The 26651-nt window shown below is 41.9% G+C and overlaps 2 protein-coding genes across 9 annotated transcripts in view; both read left to right on the plus strand.

Annotated features, from left to right (window-relative positions):
• The first annotated feature begins 10175 nt into the window (after positions 1-10175).
• NDUFB8 (NADH:ubiquinone oxidoreductase subunit B8) lies at positions 10176-19145 on the plus strand. Its single transcript, XM_075610735.1, has 5 exons — positions 10176-10346; positions 12492-12618; positions 16633-16732; positions 17828-17983; positions 18972-19145. Exons 1-5 carry the CDS (start codon positions 10229-10231, stop codon positions 19062-19064), a joined length of 594 nt encoding a protein of 197 aa, XP_075466850.1. The 5' UTR covers positions 10176-10228; the 3' UTR covers positions 19065-19145.
• Positions 19146-23816: 4671 nt separating this feature from the next.
• SEC31B (SEC31 homolog B, COPII component) overlaps positions 23817-26651 on the plus strand; it is a 67364-nt gene continuing 64529 nt past the window's right edge. For 4 of the 8 annotated variants that reach the window (XM_075610736.1, XM_075610742.1, XM_075610743.1 and 1 more), the window contains exon 1: positions 23817-23959. The gene's annotated coding sequence lies outside the window, so the exon portion shown is untranslated. Of the gene's footprint in view, positions 24128-26651 lie in introns of all 8 variants that reach the window. The other 4 variants (XM_075610740.1, XM_075610738.1, XM_075610737.1 and 1 more) reach the window with 4 other exon arrangements.

The raw sequence follows: 26651 nt of genomic DNA on the forward strand, positions 1-26651 counted from the left end.
GACCGAGGCCTAAGGCCAAGACGAGTGCTACTGTGCTTATGCCTATGCCCGATGTCCCCAAGAGAATTCGGGACACTCCACCCGGTAAAAGAATACCATGAGCGGGGTCAAGTTCAGGACTCTGGGGCTTCTGACAATATTGCTAATATTGTACCTACTGCCCTGGTGAAATCTTATGTAGCTCTGTGTTGTGCGCGCGTGGCGTGGAACCGTATAAAGGCATTACTCTTTTTCCACCGACCTTGGGAGGGGGAGATTGAGTTTGAAATGGGGTCTGATACTGAAGAGATAGAATTCAGTTTTGACAAGGATGAGTACTTAATTGCCTTCTCCAATAAAGCGTTTAAAGATATCATGGAGGAGTATCTGCCCTATGAGGGATTAGGGGGATCATCTAGTCTGTCTAGATGGGAAAGAGAAGAGATGCTTCACCATATTCCTGGGTGGAACACTGATAGTTGCGAAGAAAATTGGGAGTCTAATAGTTCTAGAGAGATTTGGGATCCTGAGGAGACAGATGAGAATTGGTATAGCGCAGAAGAAGGGGGTGATAGCTCAGGGAAATGTTTTAAAGAATCGTCCCGGCATGACACTTCAAGACCCATAGCTTCCATGCCTAAAGTATTGCCTGGTTGTGGTTCTCCAGTATGTTACCAGGAATATCACTATGCTCTCGCTTTAGATTCAGTGGATCATACCATGTGCAGACCACCTTAAGGTATTTCTATTAACAGTGCCCGGTCATACAGAGCATTGGTTAGCCATGGAACCGGAGCACTATTATAATAAGGTTCCCCAAGTTGGGAGGAACCCTAGGTCTGCCACACAGCCATTTGATTGTTGTATTCAAATATAAGCTGTACTATGATATTGATTGAAATGTGTTATCATGCATATTGAATTGTGATCAACCATTGTGTGAAAAAAGTTATCTTGTTTTTGTTCAGGTTTCATTTGACGATGGCACCTGAAAATGTAGGACCCAAACGGGGTCGTCGGGAATCCACCAGAGGGAGAGTGTAGCAGGGCCATCCCATGCTACTAGCCTGTCCTTGGGCTGGCAGTAAACCCTGGTACAATCAGGTTGCCAGTAGTTGTTATGGGGTTTTCCCCCTCTCCGTTGGTACTGCACTTGAGCGACAGCGGGGGATGGTACATCCTGTTGTAGCTGGGACAACGGGGTGCCCACCTCCTGGCTGTACTTAAGGGCCGGACCGCCCTGCGGTTAGGAGGAACTTTGAGGAAGGCAGGTCACACAACTGGGAGCCTGAAATTGGGGCCTTCCTATGTGCTCTTCTCTCCGGGGGAGAGTGAGTGTGGACCATACCTCTGCCTCTGCTAGGAAGATGGGGAAGAGCTAGGACGGCTGTGGGTGCCCTTGGCCTGTAGTGACGGTCCAGGGACCATCTTCAGTGATAGCTGACCTGACAGACTGCATCCGGCAGAAGACTGCCGTGTAACTGTGCTGTGAAGAGTGAATAAACCGTTCTTGTTGTTATATACCTCCTGCTTGGTGCTTGACTTTACTGAGGGAGTGGTAATAAGTTCTACCGTGGGAGATCACCTTCAGCTCCTGGAGCCTACGGCAGATGGAGACGCTGCACTGCTAAAAATATATGTAGGGTATGAACCCCAGAAGCCTGTTCCTGTGTCCCCACTACCATCGGCGGACGACTCAGCCTTCCTGTTGCCAGCAGGTATATGCACCATACACCCTGTAATGGCCCCTACCTGCGATCGAGTGGGGGAACCACTGTTACATGTATTATTTATTTCTACTCCCCAACTAGTTTTCTCTAAATTTCACTTGTGTGATCCCACTCAATCAAGATAAAGAAAATTAGGTGAACTCATACAAACTGTCAAATAGGGTTCCTAAATGAATGAATAACTAAACTTCTTAGATGCACCAAACACCAAAAACTCTTACTGGATTCTTATGGCACCACATTTGGGGATATGTAATTTAAAGGGCCCTCACTGAACACTTAATTTATATAACATTACCACTTTTATATGGTTTATACATTTTCCTTATGTAACCCATGTCCCCCCCTCCCCCCCGGTCGCAGATCGGACCCCTAGGGTGTAGTGAGGGCTGGCTACATGTATGTGAGTGGTGCATACCTGCTAGTAACAGGAGGGCCTGAGTCTCCCGCGATGGTATAGGGGACAACAGGGACAGGCTTCTGGAGTTAATGTCTCCATCTTCTTAGCAACAGTGCAGCGCCTCCATCTCTGGCGAGCCCTATAGGGGTAGGGTGAAATCCTCCCAGAGAAGCCCTGGTCTCAGGGCGAGAGATTTCAGTCTCACACACAAGTCTTTTGTAAAAGAAGCAATGTCTCTTTATTCTCCAGCAGCACAGCAGCACTCAGATACAGTGTACAGGGTCTTTGCCTCCTCTCATTCTCCTCCAGGCTGTACCCCTTCAGGATGGGCTGTATGGAGCTCCAATACTCCCGACACCCACCCCAAGGTGCAGACCTCGAGGTGAGGCTAGCTTCCCCCTTTCACCCACTGAGCAGGGTGAGGGGCATTGGTCCACCACACTATAGTGCTATCAGCTCTAAAAGGTCTGGTCTTGGCTTCTCCAAATATACGCCTGCATTCTCCTGCCTCTGATCCCAGGGCAGGCCTCACTCCTATAACAGGTCTCACTCTGATACTGACTCTCTGGTCAGCCACTCCAACACCAACTAACTGCCACTGACAGGATCCGGCAACTAAATTTAGACAGCCCCACCCCTCATGGTGTCAGCAGGCCCCTCCCCTGTGTCTCTTGCCTTCCACACAGAATCAGGGGACCTACCTCCACCAATCAAGGCAGGGCTTGAAGCGGGGGAAACCCATGATAACTACTGGCGGCCTGCCCTTAGCTGGACTTACACCAGTAGAAGAAAGATATATAGCCCAAAATCTTACCAGGGCTTCACTTAGTTTTAGTTATTGTTCTCAATACAGTCAGAGTGGACTCTGCTGAGTAGATTTCCATTGGTTTCTAGATTGAAGAATAGAATATTGAGTGGTAATTAATGATGTCACAGATTCTATTTACTATATACCTTTTGGTTACATACAGTATTTTACCTACTCACAATAATCAGTATTATATATATGACGAATATTTAGCAGAAATGAATCTATAAAAACGCACACCGAAGAGTAGTATTTGACAATATATTCACTGCAATATCATCACCACGGCACCTTTTAAAATATGATTCTATTAGCTGTTGTTTTTCCCAATATTGATTTGCAAAGGGATATATTAAAATTATATCAATCCCATGCAATAGTACAGCGACTGGAATTTGAAATGCTGTAATGATAATTTATTGAAGGTACAATTTTCAAATGGCAGTGTATAATGGACAATGAGATCAATACTAAATAAGGATGTTCCAATAGCTCACTCTGTTATGTAAATGGGCTTTTCTGTGTTAGTATCAATATTATTAAGGTTAATACATGGACTCAATTTAGTCTTTATATTTCTTGGCAGTTTGGCAGTGATTATAAAATAGTAGTAGCAGGAACATTGAGGTAATTCCCTATCATTGTTATTATTCAAATGCACACCATATATTATTCTAAACAAGATCGATATTAACATTAACTGCTTCTGCAGCATACCTCATTATATAAACTTTGCCTATTGTACTTAAGGTAACTTTATATCAGTTATTCACAAAAGCAATAACATGTAATGTATTCATAATGATCTCCATAACTTTTTTTTTTTTTAGATCAAAAGCTATTAAAGATCATGTTTCATTAAATCCATTCCGTGCTTATTGTTGTTTTAATAGAACCATTAATTCTTAGTATATTAACTTAATGAAGATAGTTATGACCGACATAAATTTACCAATATTTTCTTTTCTCTCAGTCATTTTACATCTTTAAAGATTTTATTTCATTTTCTTTTTCTTTTTTTCCAGGATACAATCTTTTCATCTCTGGAGAATACATTTTGCTAGCAAATTAGATTTTTTTTTTTAAGAGGACGCATGGTAATGTTTGTCAAAATTTTCAATTTCAGAATGCCAATACTATTATGTCCCATGTCAGATATACACATTAGCGCCATTTATTGCAGCCCACAGTAAAGCAGTTGATGCTGCAGTTTGTGGTGTTGCAAGTCCCCCTGGCAGGGAAGGCGTTATTAACACAGCAAATAACATGTTTCCAGAGATACTGGCAGCAGATAAGGACCACATCGCCCAACTGGTCCACTATATAAAGCCTTCACCTTATTTGTGTGATACCCTTTTGTCTATCTCAATCAGTTTTGTGTTGTTGTATTACAGTAGCTGCCAGCTTTAAGGCTGCTTTAAGGCTATTCCGGGATTCCACTACCCATTTATTGAAGGAATACGTCCTCCCCTTTCCTGAGACTCTGAGGTTTTAAAGCATGACTTCTCCCTCTGAAAAAATGCCTTCATTCTTTACCTTATGGAAACTCACCATGTGGCAGTGATCTCTACAGTGAGGTTATCACCTGCTTTTTCTGCTGTGACCTTCACAAGAACGTCTACTTGAGGTCAAAAGGGCTGGCACACTGGTGGCATTCCTAGGAGCTGTCTGCCAATGTTGTGCAGAAGGGCAGTGCCATTACATTTCTAAAGTAGCAATTTGGTTAAAAAAAAAAGGTGGTGTTTGCCGAACACGTGCATTTGAAGTGAAACTTCTTTGTCTTTTATAATAGCATGTTCTTGTATAGTGCTGCTAGTTTTACTGAGACATTTTGCAGGCACAGGTCGTGGAGCTTACAATCTATGTTTTTTGGTGCCACAGGCACAGGGAGATAAAGTGACTTGCCCAAGGTCACAACACCAGGAATTGAACCAAGTTCCCGTGCTCCAGGCTCAGTGCCAGTCAGTGTCTTTACTCACTGAGTCACGCCTGAGCCACTCCTTTTGTCACAGAAATTGTGTTTGTGATGGTCATGATTTTAATTAAAACATGTTTTAGCTATTTGCACTTTTATATTTATACTAAGTGTGGATTCCTTGTGCCTATGTGTGTGTGTCTGTCTGTCTGTCTCATTGTGTGTGCGTGTCTCAGTTTGTTTGTGTGTGTGTGTGTGTCTGTATTTGTTTGTCTGTGTGTCTGTGTGTGTCTGTGTATGTCTGTCTGTGTGTGTATCTCAGTGTGTCTGTCTGTCTGTCTGTCTCAGTGTGTGTGTATTTGTCTGTCTCAGTGTGTGTGTCTGTGTATGTCTGTCTCAGTGTGTGTATGTGTGTCTCAGTGTGTGGGTCTGTCTGTCTCAGTGTGTGTGTAGTCTCCGTGGTCTCCGTCTCCCAAGTGTGGCAGGGTGGCTGCTGCATATGCGCGCTGGACCAGCATTTGCTGCACGTGCGCCGAGCCGGCGTCTGCTGCGCATGTGCGCTGAGCTGGCAGGTGGTGCGCATGCGCGCGACAATCCCGGCTTCTGCCTCCTCTTCTGCGCAGGCACTGCCTTCAATCTCCGTGCGGCCTGGAATGTTGAGGTATGTGCATGCGCGCTGGCCCGAAGACCCTTCTGCGCATGCGACAAGGCGCACGACTGTTTCTGCATCATGATGTCACTTCCGTCATTAGTTTTTATGACAACTAATGAAATTTGCCCCATCAAAACTCTGTAGGCGCCAGCAAAGAAGTTTCACTTCAAAAATGTTTTATATCAAAATAGAAGAAAACGTGAGGACGTAGCACTCCGTGCAAAGAGGCAAATTCAAATCGTTACCGATGTGGTCCCAGACTGAGCGAATATCAAAAATCTGCCAGCTTTATTTACAAACACCCATAAAAGTGTACATGGATCCAAAACACACGAAAAGTAGCCTAACGGGTTTCACGCTGCCCACAGCGCTTCATCAGAGGCTCTACTGAGATGGAGGGACAAACTGGATGTTTAAATACCCCTCAATTTAAAGTGACCGTGTCACTAAATAGGCAATATCCACAGAAAACTCAGAATGGATTGGCAGAATTAGTGGAATGGAATGAATTTAAGATAGAGAGTAAGAGAAAACATCGATAAAACCAGTACTAATTATCAGGACGGGTCTGATGCATTGTAAATCACCCAATTGAATTGAGACTTATTAATGTCATAAATTAACTGTTATATAAAGAAACAAAGAGTATCCCACAATGATACCTCATCTAATATGGAGAATAGTCTTTTCAATACCTACTTGAGGTCAAAAGGGCTGGCACACGGGTGACATTCCTAGGAACTGTCTGCCAATGTTGTGAACAGAAGGACAGTGCCATTTTAAAGCAGCAATTTTGTACATTTTTTTAAATATCACCTGCATGCAGTGGTCTAAGTGTGATGGTATTAAGTGGTACAGTGTTGATAGACTAATGGTTACACTTTCTTGTTAAACAAAAATGTATTTATTTTATAAAGCCTCTGTCCCATTCTTTCTAAAATATAGGAAAAATTGATTTTTTTCAATGTTGAATAAGTGTAGAATTCTGTATCTCAGGCACAGAACTAGCACTTTTTTAGTCCACTTCAACCACTGCCTGAATGTGGTGATCTCTTTCAATGAGGGTGCCTTGGGTTCCAGTAGAAATTAAGTACTGTTTCCCAATTCCAAAGGGAAGTCAAAATGAAGCTAGTCTTATAATATCAGTGTCCCAGCCTGTGAAGGAAAGATCACTATGATGCATTCTAGATTGGCTACCATGGACTGTCCATGGACATCACCCGGATTTGGCACTGGGTCTTCACGGGTGCATATTTCCTGAACCAGGGAGAACCTGTGGATAAGGTAAAAGCTTTGCAGGACCCAATGGTTCAGACAAGATTACGTAAACATACAGTACACTAACTTGGGGGGAGGGGGGTGGAGATTTATCAACCACTTAATCTTAGACTCAGTCAGCTCTCCATTTAATTCTTCATGTCTTGAGTGCAGGGAGCATTATAACTGGTGCTTTGTAGCTGTTTATTAGCGGCTGGATTATTATATCAACTGCTGAGTTTCAAACTCTGAATTATTGATCTTCTCGAAAAGATGGAAATAGCATTCCAAGAAGACTCATAAGACAATTTGTAAGTAATGAAAGATCAAACAATGTGCAGATGTGCTTGACATATGGAGTGAAAAGCAACATTGAATACTATTGCAAAAGAGAAAGACAGATGTATTTGCAATTCATAAATCAATAATGAATGTGTTGAAAGGTAGTCTTTAGAGAATGAAAATCTATTGAAACTAATCGGTCTGAAGTAAACTAGGAGCATGACAGTCATTGCTTTTAGCTTTTTGATGAAATATTTTTAGTATGATTGCATACAAAATTAATAGGAAATTGTTATTTTCCGAGCGGGTCCAGCGATATCCAAGACAGTGTGAGTGAGTATAAAGTTATCTGTGAAGTCAATAAAAAGTCAAGGTGGATAAACACAAATTTTGATGACTGGATTTCCCATAATTTGTTCTGAATTGTATTTAGATGAATTCCAACTCTGACTTGCTATCTTCTGTATCTTTCTTTTTACATGGCTTTGTTTAATTTCTTTACCTCTAACCTCATTTTTCTATGATATACCACTGTCTGTGCTCCTGTCAAATCATTTTCATTGGGTCTTCCTTCCTCTTTTTGGATTTCATAGAATAAATTTATAGTGTACATAGATTTTTAATCCTCATAGGTTTCTTCTTCATGTGTACTCTGGCCACATAGCAAAAAAGAGACAGATACATCATAAAGTGATTAGAAGGGGGAGATAAACTGTAGGAAGTCTTCAAGTGAAGTGTAGAAACTATCAGCGTACATCAGCAGGAGACAGGTATGCTAGGTGTCAGTGGTGGATGAATAACACATGTGTGAAGAAGTGTCATACTTTTATGCATATACATCTATGTAAGATTGAGGAGTAAGATGGTTTAATGTCACCTTAGTGTGTCATGAATCCAGTATCTTCTTTAAAGACATTGTTTTTAGAGTCCATAAAATATTTTAATTATTCTATTATTTTCTTCTATGTACAGTATTTTCAAAAGTCCTTTCGAGAACTAGTATGGATGTCAGCTAATGAATGTCCTGCTTGGGAAAAGTGTCTAATAGAAGCTCTTGTATTGGTGTCTGATATGATGAATCTGTGGTGATTGACCCTGGTCTGAGAGGTGTTTAGTTTCCAAACACAGTTCATATTGGTAAATTTTATAAGATGCATCACATTGCTGGATTTGTAGAGGAATCGTGAATGAGCCTTGTATATTAGTCATATTGTGCTGAGCTGTGGCAGTGGTGGTCTCTGTGCATGCGGTTGGATCTCAATCTGGTTGTAATGAGTATGTCGGAGAGGCTGGGAGGCTGTTTGTAGGCTGTTATGAGTGGCTCTGGGAACATGGTTGTCAGTTATTTATTATTATTATCAGAGAGCATGGGTTATAGATCTGTGAGTTGTGAGAAATGGGTTGTAGGTTATGAGTAGATTTATCTGTTCAGCCTTTCTTTTAATTTATTCTCTGGTAAACTTTCTCTTGGACCTGTATGGCTCATTCCATTTCTCTGTCTATTTGGCAAACAGAGTGCTCTAGTTCCATGAAGGCATTAGAGTGTGTTGAGGTGTTTGTCTGTTGTGCTGGTGTTAGAGTAGATTCTGTTGTGGTGGTCTGGCTGCAAAATACAGATTTTTTTTTATAGTGTGGCTGGGATGGAGGCCGGTTTTATGTAAATATCTATGGCAATCTGTGGGTTTTCAGTAGATTTCTGTTTCAATGTAACCATCTTCTTTCATGGTTATTGTAGGGTCCAGTTAATTGTATTAGTGAAATATTACAAGGTCCGTTTTATAGTTGGGTGGCAGGTGTTGAAATCCTTGGGATACTGTCTGAGTGATTGTTCAACTTTTGTCCAGATTATAAACATGTCATCTATGTATCTGAGGTACAACAGGGGTTTATATTGTTGGTCATTCAGAATTGTCCTCCTCTATGATGGACATAAAGAGGTTGGCATATTGTGGTGCCATGTGTTTGCCCAAGCAGCACCAATATCTATGGATTGAATTATAAACCCTCTATCAGAGCCGGTTTTGGCAATTTCCTATATTGTAGATGGCCACTTATCTTCGTTGCTCAGCAACACTGCCAAGTCTGCTACACTCCTCCTTTCCCCCAGATGTACTATATAATATTGACTAATGAGTCTGGTCAGATTCAGCATCACGTAGGTCCAATCTGATCTAACCACAGTGATATTTTTAATGGGTTAAAGGTTTAATCTCACATAGGACAAAAGGTGCCAAAGTACAATCAAAGACCACATTCTAAAATCATTAAGGAAAATATTTATACTGGTCTGAAAGTATCATCAAGATTAAACGTATAAAATATATCACTGCCACATTGGTCCTCAATGGAAATTTAGAACTGGTATGTATGTTGCAAAACAGAAAGGTAGAATATCCCTTTAATATATTTATCCTTTTTCTTAATTTTTTTTTTACAAATACACAAGTGTAGGATTGAAAATAGAAACCAACTCACTGTAAATATTATTTTACCATCAATCTTTTTTTCGCTAAATCAACAGTTATCAACCTACAAGGACCAAAAATAATTGAGCTTTTTGGAGCATTTTAAAATTACTAATTTGTATCAGTGAGACTTCATTGGTTATTCATTAAACTGCAAAAGTGCCAAGTGCCTTAATCACCACTATCACAGTTTAATTAATACCCCCCTATGGCCCTTATTCAATATGACTGTGAAGCCACATCACTTACTGGAGAACATTTTAGGCCAAGTGATTTCAATTGAGCTTCAAATCATATTATAAAGGGGGGTATGAGGCTGCACCTGGCAACAACAACAACAACAACAAAAAAAAGACTTTTATATCACAGTACAGTAAAAGGAATATGAATATGGAGTAATGATGGAAAGTGAAATATAGAAGTAAATCCCAAATATATATTTAAATACATATATGTATTCATTATTAAATATATATAATGTTTTGATACAAAACTTTCTTGAAGTTGACATGTTCTGTAGAAGGGACGGATAGTGATAATGTATTTTGATATGTTATTTATATCCTCCTATATCACCATCCTTCCAACACATCCCAAGTGACATCGACTTTTTTTTTTTTTTACCCTTTACGGCACCCCTACAGCAGTCAGGTTGTCCGTACGACAGTCAAAACGCGCTCGTGATTGTCCTCACAGGGATACCGTAGCTCTTGCGGCTGTGCAGTGAGGGCCAGATAATCATGGCGGCTGTGCGTGCCCGCTGGGTGACAGCCCTGACCCGCAGGGCCGCGTTGGTAGCAGCCGCTGGTAACCGGGTTGGGACGGCTTCATGGTGGCAGAGCTCTGGTGTAAGAGCAGGTGTGTGAGGGGGAACAGCGGGCAATGCCAGATTAGGGTGGGGCGAGAAAGCAAAGCTGGGCCGGGACAGTCACCTTCACTTGGGAAGGAGATCAGACGGGACTTCTCTCTCTGAGCTAATGCTAAACTACACCCACTGCACAGGCAGACCCGCTGTCTGCACATGTGAGACTCTGGCGTCCTGAACAGTTTGAGTTGGCACGATTTTGTTTTAAGCTACGCTTATAGTGCCGGCGCGTTAGGCTGCGGTTGCTGGAAAAATCAAATTGAGATGACTTCCAGCGATCGCGACCAAGCCGCTGTGTCTACTATAAGCGCACATGACGGCAATTAATTTGTTTTGACGCGCTGTCGCCAGCACTATAAGCGCAGCACTATAAGCGCAGCATTAAGTGAGAGCTCTCAATTTGCGTGAGTATAATCACCTTGAAGTGTCTTGTACATAATGTATACCCGGCTCACTTATGTAACTGTATTTGTAACCATGTATTAATTGTCATCTTCACTCTATGCCCAGGACATACTTGAAAACGAGAGGTAACTCTCAATGTATTACTTCCTGGTACACACTTATTTATAAAATGTTTTAAGAGGATAATAGTGATCGGAATGTAAATGGCTTCTTTGGGATAGTGAGAGAATTCTATCTCATTAACACTTGATAGACCTGTAAAATACGGAGGCTTTACTGGAGATAAATATCAAGCCAATGTTAATTTATTTAATGGAGCCAGATATGTACTCATCCTCTTTTTTGTACCATTGTGCATTTTTATTTATTTTAAATGTGCATGTTTGCTTCTAAAATGATGCATAGCCAATCTTGAAGCAAAGAGGTTTATAGTCAAAGACCAAAATAACTGAGTTTTTGGTATTGTATGAATAATTGCAGCTACAATGTATGAAGCCTCAAATATACCAGAAACGGCACAGCGATCCAGTGACGTCATCATAGCGGTGCTACATGTGCACATGCAGAAGCGATTTGTAGCACTACTGCATGGAGACATGGCCAGATAATTTCTCTATCTCTCTCTCTGTGTGTGTTTTGTTTAAGTTGCAATGTGATTGGTAGTGCAAATCACGTGTGATGCGGCTGTCGCCTGTGAAAAACAAAATTTTAAATCTCTTCATGAGACAGAAGCTTTGCGGCACTACCGTCGCGATTGGAATGTGCGCTTTCATTGCATTTTATTGTTTTCAAGCTGCATCGCGTGCGATTTCTGGTATAATCACGGCCTGAAACTACATGGAAGCCCAGAGACTATTTGGAATGAAAAGAATGGTTTAGGTCAGGGGAGCACAAACTTTTCCTGCTGCGCCCTCCTGTCTAGCTTGCCTCGGTAAGGTGCGCGCCCCTCCCCCCCACCTTACATCCGCGTCAAATGACGCAGCGGGTTGTGTAACGTCACGTAACCCGCAGCTTCATTTGACGCATGTGACGTCACATGCCCTCTGCAACTGCCCGCGCCCCCCCCAGTAGAATCTCCCGTCCCCCAGTTTGCGCACCGCTGCTTTAGGTGATGATTTCTAATCTTAAATCAAGGCCTGCATTGCCAATCAATATAGTGCAGACCCCGCTGGCAGTAAAGAAGGTTTAGTGAAAGTTGACAGTAGGGTTTGAAAAATACATGCAATGTATTGAAATCCAATTTTTCCAACACTGCCATACATAGTGAATTGACACAGACCCTGCCTAGTGCATACATTCTCTATTAAGGCCCTGAAAGATGTTGGTAACAACTGAGATATCCAGAGTAAAGATGTTTTGTGACGACAAAGGGGGTTAAACATTGAACAGTGCCGATCAGGGCCATACATCACAAAAACTCCCCTTGACTTACTGGATCGGCACTCTTGGAGTTTTAGGGAAGATTCACTAAGATGTGATACAGGGTATCGCTCCGTAATCCCGTGCTATCTGCCTCTCGAGTCAATAGCAGTTAATGTGGAATTTTTTTCTGATGCCCAGTATCAGAGCTTAGTAAATCCCAGCATCATTATTCATTACTGTGTTGGTGTTCTGTTTTGAAAGTTCAAAAATATATGTATAGTGCCAATAAACCTTGCGTAGTATGTCTATCTACCTTTTTTTTTTTTATTATTTTTTTTTTTTTACAATTTGGGTTTTGTCTTTTTGTTTAGCATCTGGCTCTTCAAAGAATGATTTTGCGGGGTCATTTCCCAATACGCCAAAGGAAAGAGCAGCTGCTGCCAAGAAATACAACATGAGGGTTGAGGACTACGAGCCTTATCCAGACGATGGGATGGGGTGAGGTGGACTGATATCCACTACACTGATTCATTTGTATTGTATGTCTTTATATAGCGCCATTAATGTACATAGCGCTTCACAGTAGTAATACACGTGGTGATCAAATAAATAACAGATAATATAAATAACAACAATAACATTTCACAGGAACACTTGGCTATACTCTTAATAAATTACAGAATACTTGGTTTTCCTGATTCACTGAACAATGTGAGGTATAAGAACACTGGGATTTGCTTTGTACAATACTTGATATAGTATACACTATATATATAATATATATACAGGATCAGTATATATTTATTCCAGTGGTAGTCAACATCATGTAATGCAAGAGCCACATGCGTGGCCCATAAGCTCTTTAAATAGCTGCACATTTAAAAAAAAAATATTTCTATATCTAGATAACTTAATGTATGGTTGAAAAAGGCAACAAAACCTCCACCGTTAGCATATAGCCAATACATAATGTGTATAGTAAACCTTCCCAGCCCAAAAATTGCAAAGCCACTACAACCAACCAACAACCACTGATGAGACCCACAAGGTTGAAACAGCTGTCTGTGAGTGGTTTGACTGGCTTTGCATCTAATCCCATGCTGTGCTTAAAAGCTGTGTGAACAGCAGAGCATTTGCTTACAAGGGTTCCATGTAAAAATGTATTTCAGGCAAAAGGTGATACATTGTGTCCCCATTTGCGTGTAATTTTCAGGAATCTATTGCTGCAGTGTATGCTAGGTGATAATAGTGAAAGGCAGGGTTGCAGACCTGTCCAAGACAAATTTCCCAAGCCAATTCCAATCTGGCTTTCGCCCCAAACACTCCACCGTAACTACCCTGCTAAAAGTTTGCAATGAAATCCAGTGTGGAATGGAACGGGGACAACTCACTGGTGCAGTATTCCTAGATTTTGCAAAGGCTTTTGATACAGTTGATCATGTTATCCTGCGTAACAAACTCCAGAGCTCTGGAATAGGGAAACATGCTTTAAACTGGTTTCAGTCCTACCTATCGGGTAGATCCCAACATGTGTCAATCTCAGGCTCTAACTCCAACCCCCTGGATATCACCTGTGGTGTCCCGCAAGGCTCTGTTCTGGGGCCCCTACTCTTCTCAGTGTTCATTAATGATCTTCCCACAGCTTGTAAGGAAGCCTCAATACACATGTATGCAGATGGAGAAGGGGGGGATCCTCCGGCGCTGTGCTTCACTCCAATTTCCAGGACACATGCAATATAAGACAGACAAGGGACCGCAATCAGGAAGGGTTAAATCACAGTAGTATGCTATGAGTGAGATATATAGCAAGCACACTTACATTGAAACACTAGATTCCCTCTTCTGTACAGTGTATACTTCTTAGTATGACCTGCCTCCGCTGCAGGGAGCTGCTCCGCTGCTTCGCTCTGTGTGCAGAGCTGATCAGGGAGAGTGGGGTATTCGGGACTACCTCTCACCACTCTCCCTGATCAGCTCTGCACACAGAGCGAAGCAGCGGAGCAGCTCCCTGCAGCGGAGGCAGGTCATACTAAGAAGTATACACTGTACAGAAGAGGGAATCTAGTGTTTCAATGTAAGTGTGCTTGCTATATATCTCACTCATAGCATACTACTGTGATTTAACCCTTCCTGATTGCGGTCCCTTGTCTGTCTTATATTGCATGTGTCCTGGAAATTGGAGTGAAGCACAGCGCTGGAGGATCCCCCCCCCCCCTTCTCCATTTAGTGACTAATACAGAGGTTGGAGAATCACCTCTGAACGAAACTCTGGCAGCAGGACTACACTCTATGAGGAACTGAACATTTGAACCCATTTTTATACGGTTGGCGCAGTTATTTTATTTCTTTGTACATGTATGCAGATGACACAATCCTATATGCACACAGCCATAGCCTCTCTGACCTTCAACACATACTTCAGTCTGACTTTTTGAGACTCGAAAGCTGGATTTCCCAAAACAAACTGTTTTTAAACACTGACAAGACTGTAACAATGGTATTTGGGACCAAGACTACATTTTTAAAGCTGCTAGCGACTGAGCTCCAGATAAGAACCAACGCTAACACCACACTATCCCCTGTCACTAGTTTTAAATACCTAGGCATATGGTTTGACTCCCACTTAACATTCGGGATGCACATTGATACTCTGACAATCAAGACCTATGCCAAACTAGGGGTACTTTACAGGAACAAATCCTCCCTAAGTCTCCTGGTCAGAAAGCGTATCGCACAGCAGATGCTAATGCCAATTATTGACTATGGAGACATAGTATATGGCTCGGCACCTCAAACCCACCTTAGCAAACTTGACACCCTCTACAATTCAATTTGTCGTTTTGTTCTCCAATGCAACTACAACACACATCATTGTGAAATGCTCAAAGAACTAGATTGATCATCACTAGAGTCTAGGCGCAAAGTTCACCTTTCCTGTCTTGCCTTTAAATACTTTATGGGCAAGCTACCCAGCTATCTGAACAAGCTCCTCACCCCTACCACATGCAGCACTTATCATCTGAGATCAGACTCCAAAAGACTGTTCATGGTCCCAAGGCTCAACAAAGTATCCGGAGGTTCCTCCTTCTCTTACCGTGCACCCCAAAACTGGAACAACCTACCAGAGACTCTCACATCCACCACCAGTTTAAGTTCTTTCAAATCTAAGGCTGTCTCACATTTTACTCTGGTCTGTAACTGTTTCATACGCCCATACGCCTGATCTACAATCAGTTCTTTAACTGTGCATGCAATGTCTTGTATATAATGTATACCCTGTTCATTTATGTAACTGTATTTGTAACCATGTATTATTTGTCTTAACTCTGTGCCCAGGACATACTTGAAAACGAGAGGTAACTCTCAATGTATTACTTTCTGGTAAAATATTTTATAAATAAATGTGACTGTGCTCACAAGTGATATTCTTTATTGGCTATATCTAGATAGATATCTATATCTATCAGGGCACAGACAGGATGTTAGGAACGTCTCTCTGCCCCGCCCCCTCCAGTCAGCTTCTTAATGCTGTCACACTGATGAATACTGTCTCGCTCTTCTCCTTACACTGGATATTTGTGATTAGCACTATCATTGGGGAGCGGGAATAAACTACAATCCCCACCAGCAACATCTCCACTCCCTCTGCACTGGGGAGAGTAGCTGGTGGGGTGGCAAGCAGTTGGGGGCTGCATGCGCTCCCTTTTCCGTCCACCAATGATTTAGTCCCTTCTGAAATATTTTGTGATATTGCCCTTTCGCTGTCAGCGAGGCATGCATTGCATCTACAGGGTTGCATGTCCTCTTCCCTCACCTGATATGACATTTAACATATCTTTTTTCAAACTAAATACATTCTAATGCCTTTGAAAAGGTAGGAAGCAACCTTATTATCCTGTAAATTACATTTTGAGGAAGATTCTCTTTTCAGATACAGGCAGAACACATGGCAAATGCATTCCATGCCTTCTTAACAAATGAATACATAAGAGGTGAATGCTTTTTTGCATGTCCTTTTTATTATCTGATATCACCAAGGAGTAAGTAGAGGTTCAGGCAGGAACAAGAGACAAAGTCAGCATAAGAAAAATCGCTGGGTTCTTCTAATAAAACGTAATTAATAATTTCTACAAAATCTGTTGTTGGGTTGTGCTCTTCTGTTTTTATTTAAAGACCTGGTTTTTCTCATATTCACTTAGCTACTTGTTCCTATAACCTAAATGTGCTTTATTATACCAGATAATAGCTACAGTAGGTATGCAAAAAACGAATCTCCGCTCTTTACTACATCTTGGCAGTCTGTCTGTGATATCTAGTTGTTCTTTGTTTTTCAATTCAGACAAAATAATTTTCCAAGATGCAGTGTGAGAATTATATTGCCAACCTGATGATGAGTTTTACTGTGAAAGTCTTATTTTACAAACCTTTTTCTGATTGAGGCAGCTCTTCTAAAGTACACGACCATTGCAATTTAAAACATTTTGTGTCTCTCTATTTGCATTCGTTCAATAGGTATGGTGACTATCCAAAACTCCCAGCAAAATCTCAGCAAGAACGGGACCCCTGGTACACATGGGACCACCCTGACCTCAGGATAAATTGGGGGGAGACGGTAAGTCCACCGGCATCTGCCTGTCTGAAGGCCGCTGTTGAAATTAATAGAGTAGAATAAAAATTGCTGAGGAAAAAATATGAATGTCATAGCTTACACCTTTTCACATTGATGTGTCCGTTCTACTTTAAAAGCTAAAAGCCATAGACACATTAGTTTAACTCTTTACTCTTTCTCCCGGCCCCTCCTCCCCTCCCCCCCAAACATTGGAGGGAAAAGACAAAGGGGGGAGGCATATGGAGAGAGGCACACATAGAAGTCCATCATGTATCTACAATAAAAATGTCTATTATACAGACTAGAAATTAGAGAGGGCACTATATATCTATATCTCTCTCTATATCTATATCTCTCTCTATATCTATATCTCTCTCTATATCTCTATCTCTCTCTATATCTATATCTCTCTCTATATCTATATCTCTCTCTCTATATCTCTCTCTATATCTATATCTCTCTCTATATCTCTATCGTGCATGTTTCACCCAGTGAAGATAGAATTCGTAATGCTATAGTGGGGAAATCAAATATCCTAGAATTTTGTATGCGTGTTTCTCAAAATATTTTACATGTTACAGATTTCTCAAATCTTGTTTGATACCTGCAAGAGAGATGGAAAATGTGGCTGCATCCAGAGTTTTTTTTTTTTTGCGATTTTAAGCATCTGGTGGCAACACAGATCTGGGTTTTGGATGTCTGTGGGGTAGTGTTGGATACCAAAATATCATGTCTTTCTGTAGCCTAACGGTTTTTAAAATGTTATCCGTAGAACCCTTTGAAAATGTACTGTATTTTTCAAAGTTTGTATTGTTTTGTACTGAACCATTATACGATTTAACCCAGTATGGAAGAATAGTATTGCTGTTAAGGCTTATACTAAAAAATAAATCCAGTTTTCTATTATAACGTAACTTTTTACAGTGACTCCCAATAAGCTTATGAAATGATGGCAAAAATGAATTGGGTACAGAAAAGTAAAATGTTTGTCCCTTCATTAGCAAAGTTTTTTTCCCCTCCGGGATTTATTTTGACACTGTGTATAGTGCAACCTAACGTCCAATTCTACCTACAGTAAACACTCCTTTTTTGTTTTAGTTACAATGGGACTTTGACATGTTTATCAGAAACCGTGTTGACACATCCCCCAGCCCTGTGGCCTGGAACACGATGGCTCTGCAGCTTGGAGGATTCATAGCCTTCATGTTGTTCATGTTCTGGGTTGGAGATCAGTATCCATTATATCCTCCTGTGGTGGGTACTATTGATGTCAGATGTACATTGCAGTAATGAGAAATACATTGTCCACTCTATATATTGCACCGCACATCTGGGTAAAGCGGAGATGCTTGGTGGGGCTTACATGTTTTATAGAGCATAACAGTAACAACCCAACAACTCCAATATTCACACATTTATTGCAAGGTGAATGACATTCTGGTCCCGCACGGAACCTTTATCAATGTGTCTTTAATCCAGGGGTTCTCAAGTCACTCCCAGCAGGTCAGGTTTTCAGGATATCCCTGCTTCAGCTCAGGTGGCTCGGTCAAAGACTGAGCCTCTGAGCCACCTGTGCTGAAGTAGGCTTATCCTGAAAATGTGACCTTTTTTTGGGTGGGGGGTGTCTGGAGGACTGGTGTTGAGAACCCCTGGATTTAATCTATATTTGGATGAGTCCCTTTAAGTAGGGGTTTGCTCCATTCGGTGCTGCTTCCCTGCTGGTGTAAATAAATGTAACCTAAAGAGGCTTCTGGCAGCAAAGGGGTTAAAATAAATGTTTAATTCAAGAAAAGCTTTTGTCTTAACTACTTTTTCCTATTGGAGGTCCTAATAAAAGGACAGTAGGGAGCTGTACCTCTCTGCTCTCCATGTATGTACTTTGTTTTTTAAAGTTTTAGTAGCCGTATTGGTCCTAGAGAAGATCAGATTTGAGGTAGGTTGTCCTAGCTTTCAGGGTCCAACATTAGTCCCCTTCATATATTAAATTGTAGTATGCAGAGCTTTTTTAATCTCATAGGTTTCTTCTTAATTTGGCCCGAAGAAAAACCCTACTGTACAATACATTGAAAGAAAAAAATCTGAAGTTTTGGATGCTCTGTACACTACAGTATACTTTTATCTATGAAGTACTCTGTTGGTCTGCTAAAAGGTATCACAACCTGCAACTAATCTGATCTCCATGTATGTAAGGCATTTGAATCCCTGTTTGAACTGTAACTGTTCTGTGTGTTTTTTGTTACAGGCTCCTAAACAGTATCCATACAATAACTTGTACCTGGAGAAAGGCGGCAACCCAAGTAAAGAGCCTCCAGAAGTAATACCTTGCGAGATCTAATGGTTTCTTCACCTTGTATTTGTGATAACCACTGTACAGCTGTTAAAGTAAATAATGAACACATAAACTTATTAAATCATATTTGTCTCTGTCTGACTGTTTGACATACACCAACAGGGTTTGAGTATGAAGTCACTGTAATATAGCCAGTTTAAATGGTTGATTTAGATTTGCATATTTCAGAGTGGTTTGGAAATGGGAAATAAGATATTGCAAAATCTAAATTACTGGTCACCCTACAATGATTTCTGTAATTCAGGAGCCTACTGAGAATAGGAAAGGAAGGGTATACAGAGATATACCTAATAAGTAACCATGGGAAGGATGTTGATCCAGGGAATAATCTGATTGCCAATTCTTTGTCCGGAAGGAATTTATTTTTTCCCTTGTAAGATATCATTGGGTGACATTTCACTGGGTTTTTTTTTATTTGCCTTCCTCTGGATCAATATACTGTAAGTACGGATGTAGGATAAAGCATCTCTCTAAAGTTAGCGTAGGTTGAACTGGATGGCTGTATGTATTATTTCAACCTCATCTACTTTGTATGTAATATACAGGCATACCCCGCTTTAAGTACACTCACTTTAAGTACACTCACGAGTAAGTACATACCGCCCAATAGGCAAACAGCAGCTCACGCATGCGCCTGTCATCACGTCCTGAACAGCAATACCGGCTCCCTACCTGTACCGAAGCTGTGCGCAAGCAGGGAGACTATAGAGCCTGTTACAAATGCGTTATTTACATCAGTTATGCACATATATGACGATTGCAGTACAGTACATGCATAGATAAGTGGGGAAAAGGTAGCGCTTCACTTTAAGTACATTTTCACTTTACATACATGCTCCGGTCCCATTGCGTACGTTAATGCGGGGTATGCCTGTATGTGGTGTATCTTGTCGGCAAAGCTGACCACCCACTGTTCACAACATTTGCTTAGGAATTCTCTATTTAATAATTCAATCCCCCCCAAAATATTTTGTGTTGAATAAAATGCGATGATCTATCAGTGTATTATGAATATATACAGATGTAGCGAGACTGTTTCCCGAGCCGCGGCTAAAAAAGCTTTTAGCCGCAGCTCCAGAGATGGTGCTGCCGTGGTCGTGCTGTGGGGGATCCATGCTTATGAATCGACCCCCGCACACCCCACAGGGATAACTATTGCCCCAGTGCTGAAAACCGTAAGTCTTCCTAAATCTGGATCCTCCTCTGACTCGCTCATAACAGCGTGGCAGTAGTCTGATCAGTGAAACCTTAACTTGAAATCTTGCCGCCAGATTTTCACTGTTTGCGGGATATTACATTTGCGTAAGCTACTTCTAAACAAGGAGAGTTGGACTTGCACATGATCATTAACTAATTGTAGGTGGTAGAAATGTGGCAATTTACCACACAAAAATAAATCAGCGTGGCTTTAACTTGCAGCCCTAGGCTGTGTCCATGGTGTATGCTTGTGCGGGGGCGAGCGTTCGTGCGGCGTCACGGTAGCCTGTAGCAGGAGAGATTTTCTGTCCTGCAGGCAGACACGATGCGTGGCATAGCAGTGTCACAGAGCTGGTTCACCCTCATTGGGCGGACCACTCGCGTTACCCTGCCATCTTGCGACCAAGAAAAAAACATTTTTGTCTCCAAGCATAGCTCCTGCGGACGGTCACGTGCGCAGCACAGACATTCTCATTGCCTTAACGTAACTTATCGCAGAGCGTGCTTGCGAGCGCTCTGTCACCATGGACGAGTCCTTAAGGATCTGCTGCACTCATTGTACTCAATTGCCATCTGTTAATGTTTTAGTCGACTTTTTTTTTTTTCTCCAATGACACTTTTTTTGTTAGTACTTTGAAGAATTAAAAGACTTGCTAAAAATGACAAGGTGTGTGTGTATATATACAAGCAGGTACGAAAGTAGTGGTCATATAGGTGTAAGACACTGACACTTATAAAGTAACACCCAGGTCGACTCAAGACAATCTCATACTTCCCATGAAGCCCATGTGGGTATTTTGGTGAGACAAATATTCCATGCTGTACACAAGGCTGCGTGGGAGAGAATGAAATAAAGGTGAAGCCTGTGTTGGGTGCGGCCATAGCTGCAGAAATCTGATGTAGCTCGATTGAAAGGGAGCACGACCTGCAGTGACCTGCAGTGCAACCCACCTGCTATAATGGTACACTTGGTTAAAGTCGATTTAGTTTGAAAACGTCGTTTTTTTTTTGACAATTATGCTGATGGTGAAGGAGCTTCTGCCATTCATGAAATCTATTCCGACTCAGCCACTGATTGAACCACCTGTGCTGAAGCAGGGATATCCTTAAAACCTGACCTGTTGGTGACCCATGAGGGCTGGAGTTGGCCACCCCTGTGTTAAGTGCAAACCAGTAATAGCGACCCACCTGTAAACAAGTACCAAGTGCTGCCCTCTAGAGGTCATAATGAGGCATTCTAAAATGTTGACCTTTTTGTTTTTTGTATATATTTCCATGCAGACGCCGCTCACTTCAATGTCTGAGGAGACTGTACAACATTGTTATTAAATGTGCTTCGGGTTAAAGTTTTATTGCTCTCAAATTAATATTTTGTGTTGTGATCATAAGGTGCATAAGGCCACGTGCACTAAGCAGTGCTAATGGGACAGCTTGTGGTCTATTAAAGTGAATAGACCAAAAGGTGTCTTATGGCTTAGCACCACTTAAGCAATATAGTCCTAGATGTCCATGGGCAACCTGAGAACGGCTCTTGTGACCCTCTATATGTTAAGTTTTTTACAATTGTTTACACATATTATTTACATTCTCTTGTCTGGGCACCTGACAGGATCATGATACAAAAATAATGTATTGAAGGCAAAGCATGATTGAATAAAACATGTTTATAATGCATGTAAATCATTTTTGTTTGTTTGTTTTATAAGCAGAAGTACCTGGCTTTCTTATTTTTACTTTATTAGCTAATGCAAACTAATCATTTTATAAAAGCACATGTATTCTATTACCTGTCCTGTACCTCTTATTGGAATTGATATAAACAGAAATCACTTACTGATGGAACTTTTTTCATCTGGTTTTTAAAATTGTTTTTTTTTTTGTTTTGTTTACCCATTACCGATTTAAAACAGCAACATGGATTTCTTGTGTTTTTTTATTTATTTTGTTTAAACCTTTTATTTTGATTACCTGAATTCAGGCGGTCCCCTGATGCTGAGGTGTCTTGACCTGAAAAATCCTAGACCAATCCCTTCTAGGTCCTAATAATAAATGTTACTTGTATTTTCCTTCTAGAGACAGAGACACATTCCATAAAATGTTAAAGACCCATTCATTTCACTATTAGTGCAGCAGCGCTGATCCTGCATGATCACACTTTATTGAATAAGGCCCAAAGGCCCATCGTAGATAAAACGGATAGAGTGGAAAAGTGTCTATAAGGCTGGGTCCCCAGTGCCAGCTGCATAGCGCGCACTGTAGGAACAAGAACTGCCCATCAATGGGGCCGGCCCCACTAGCTGCCTTCACGCACATTTTGCAGCCACAATGCATGACCAGATTTTCTAAAGTCAAGAATTTTGTCTTTACAACTAGTGATGGAGCGCTGGCCACACCTCCCGGCGGTTCAGCCAATGAGGGCAAACCAGTCGTGTGATGTCATGGTCGTGCCCCTGCCACGCCCCCGTCACAATCTCCTGCAGCTCAGCCACAGACCGGAGATCGCGGTTCACACAGCTGTACGCACCACCAGCCAACACAGGGGCCGTAGCCTAATTGTGAATGGTCCCTCCAGCAATAAGGGGCATATGAATCAAGGCAACATTGGTGCAACTATGGGGGAAAGTATTGCTCCAGATAAAATTCTATCATGCGGGCTGAAAGTAGGGGCGCGGGGGGATTGCACATTTTTACATTATGGTTACAATTAGATTGTAAACTCTTCGGGGCAGGGACTCCTCTTCCAAAATGTCACATGTCTGAAAGCATTAAGGGGCCTATGCAGAGAGCAGCGCTAGAATAAATTGGAGAGTTTAAGAAAAAGTAGCTTTAATGGAGAGTTTTATTCTCCATATGCAGAAATGGGCGAAATCCGCTATTTTTAGCATTACTGAATGTGGAGAATTGTAAAGGAGGAGATTCGCGCAGCTGAAAGGGAGAAAAAAAATAGCGCATTTTTTTTTCCCTATAGCCGGCGAGCTCCTGCTTCTTGCCAACTTTAGTTGGCGGAGAAAATTGAAGAAAATCGCGCCAAAAACAGCCGCTAGATGGCGAGCGAGCCTTTCTGAATTTGGATATTTTTCAGACTGGCGAGATGTACTTTCTCGCCAGCCGCGCGGCGAGATTTTCAAATAGAAAAAAAAATGGCGCTTTTTTCCTACCTCGCCATTTTCGGCTGTTTTTAGCACGATTTTCGCCGAAAAAAGGCGAGATTGCTAATAGCGCTGCTCTCTGCATGAGGCCCTAAGTGTTATTTGTATAATTTGTTATTTATATGATGATCACGTGTATGACTGCTGTGACGTGCTATGTACACGAATGGCGCTTTATAAAAAGATACATACATATATCCTGCTGATTTTGTATGTACAGAACCCACACCTACAAAAATGTTCCTGCACTCCTGAATCATATTGATCTTTTTTAAACACACTTTTTTTGTACCCCAAAATTGCACCACTTTTGCCTTGAGGCCCTAGAGTGATGGGTGTGGGAACCAGCAGGTGGCAGTAGCAGCTCCTCCTCCCATAGTGGCCTTGACCATTCCCCACCAGGCAGCGCGTGAGTCACCCGCTGCAGCTAGTTCTGAGCGACGCACCCGGTTCTGTTTGTCCCGCGCCGGCCGCCGTACAGTCCTCCCAGGCTCCCCGGACCAGGCGGCTGCACAGCCCCCATCAACGAGGCCGGTAACAACCTTCACCCGCCCGCTGGGGGGAGCTCCGGGAGAGGGGGTGCAGGCCATACAACACAGGCTCCTGTCGGTAGCTCAGGAGTTGGGTTACCACCCGGCGACCTCGTTAGGTTCCCCGGGCCTGGCAGGTGTGGTCAGGGATCAGCTGGAGATTGTGAGACTGGTAAAGGGGGGAGGAAAATGATCCTGCTGCTGGGGAGGTGTGCAATAGGGGGAGGGGGATCCCATAAGCGTATGTTTAACCAATTCATGAGTATAGGGGGTGTCCCATAAGAGTAGGTTTAACCAGCTGATGAGCGTTACAAGGGGGTCCCATAAGAGTAGGTTTAACCAGTTGAACGTTATAAGAGTAGAGCGATGGGATTCCTGTGAATCACAAGGTGATCCTATAGCAGTAGATGAAGGCAGCAAATGTGTTTTAAGAGGGTGAGGAATATTGTGATGATTTGGGGAGGACGCAGATTTTAATAGACTCATCCTGGAGAGTGAACCTATAAAAGTACCTGGAGCAAAGTGCTGTGTGTAAAAGATGGACCCTGAGTGTTTAATAGGGTGCTCCAGTAAAAGTATACGAAGCTAGCTAATGTTTGCAAGAAGATTAGTGTGATGACCATGAGGGTGACGCTCAAAATGAGCACGAAGTGAGACATAGCGTCCTAATTTATGTAATACGATAATTATTAAAGCGCGCAGCACTGAACATGGATTAAGAGTTGTGATGAACATACGTGTAGGCACGAACCCTGAGGGTTTTGCTGTTATTTGCATCTGCTGGGTTGAAAATGACACTGCCAACCAGTCACCATGCTTTTGTGTGGCAGAGACTGTGTCATTTTTGGTTGGCTCGTTGGCCATTACTGGGAGGGGAGTGCTTTGAGACACGCTGGGGGATGTATATATCAAGCATATAATCAGTACCAATTTGTAGTAACACACGTTGCATTATATTCACTCTATCACTATTTGGTAAGTGTATAAGGGGGCTTTGTGTCAGTAGTGATTTGAGGAAAAGTTTTGGCGCAGTTAGGTTTGGAGTTGCTTTGAGAAATAGAATGAGAGGTATCAAAGTTGGCGTATGCGGAAGGTATGTCCATTCAATCCGCCAGGTCTGACATGGCACTAGCCCATTTTACTCTGTGCCAGATGTAATAAGCTCAGGCGGCAAGCTGCCTATATATGGAGCAGGAGGAAATTGCTCCACATGGTATTATCTCCAGTCGGTTCAAAGTGTAAAAAAAACAAGTAATAAAATAAATGTGCTGCTGCTTTAATTAAGTTTTATTACATTTGATGCAGATTGCCATAAAATAAAAATGATACATTTTACTATGCTGTACTGTCCCCTCTGGCTGAGAAAGGGTAATGTAGTATATACATGGGGTGCGCACACTTTCCCCCCTGAGCCCACCTGTCTGCCCTCTACCCCTCCTTACCTTGTCTCCGGTGTCAGATGACGCCACGGGGTCACACGACGCCGCGTTGCTGAGGCCTCACTCGATCCCCCTGGCATTTCATTTAAATAGCTTGGGGAAGAGCGCTGGGCCTCTGCAACCTCTGTGTGTTCCCCCCCCTGCCATTGGATAGAATTCGCTGGTGGATTTTAGCAATCCGCAGATTCCGCAATCCGTTGACATGTTTTAAGAATGCAATTCTGATTCAGCGGACTCGGCATGATAAAAAACGCAAAAGGCAAATCGCCATTTGAGACAGGTCCGCGGACCAAAGGAACCGATCCATATCTAGTGATGTGTAGTGATCAGCTGTTTCTTAACTATAATTTTTGTCTCAAATTAAAAAAATAAAAATTAAAATTGCCAACAATTTGTTTCACTGGTTACCATAGTAACCTCTCGGCTTAATATGTTTGAAGTCTGTTCCATATAGTTACATTGCTATATATTAAAAACCCTGATCATTATAACACTTCTGCGATTGGTTTTTGAATGCTTGTTGCATGGCCTTGAATAAATTGATTAGCTTTGCTGGATTAATTGTGAAAACATATGTAGGTGAAGATTGGAAAATAGAATCGCCAAAGTCCAAAAAATGCACCATCAGCTCACCAAGTGGAGGGCTAAAAAAGTTTTATTAAGACTACATAAAATGAAAAAATGGGGACAAACAAAAAACTAATACATAACAACCCATTTAATTGTGAAAAGCTTGATAATAAATATTACTAAGTATATGATACAGTAGGACCCCGCTTTACGGCGTTCCGCTCATACAGCTTTTCCCAATGTATACCCATATTCATTAGGTTTGGCGCTTTTTTTGTTTTTCCGGCTATTTTTCGGCATGACGCGCTCAGCAGCTGAGTATCCGGCTGTCACTAAGCAGCAGTTTTAGCGCGTGCACAACTCCTTGTCAAATGCCATTTGTCAGCGAAACAATCGGTTTACAGCTCTGCATCTCTGTTTTCAAAGGTACAGTACAGTACAGTAGGGCCCCGCTTTACAGTGATTTCTGCTTTACGCGGCGGCCTGGAACGGAACTCGCTGTATGAGCGGGGCCCTGCTGTATGTGCTGGTTTTAAGCGCTACTTAAGATCTCGTACCTAAATGAGGAATGGTAAAAATGACAAATCTGTAATAATCAGGGGTACGTAACAGAGCATTATTTTGAGAGAAAATCGCTGGGGTGGCCATTTTAATAGGCCCCATACAAAATGTTTTTACATTCATTTT

Source organism: Ascaphus truei, chromosome 8 (assembly GCF_040206685.1).
Source record: "Ascaphus truei isolate aAscTru1 chromosome 8, aAscTru1.hap1, whole genome shotgun sequence".
NCBI lineage: Eukaryota > Metazoa > Chordata > Amphibia > Anura > Ascaphidae > Ascaphus > Ascaphus truei.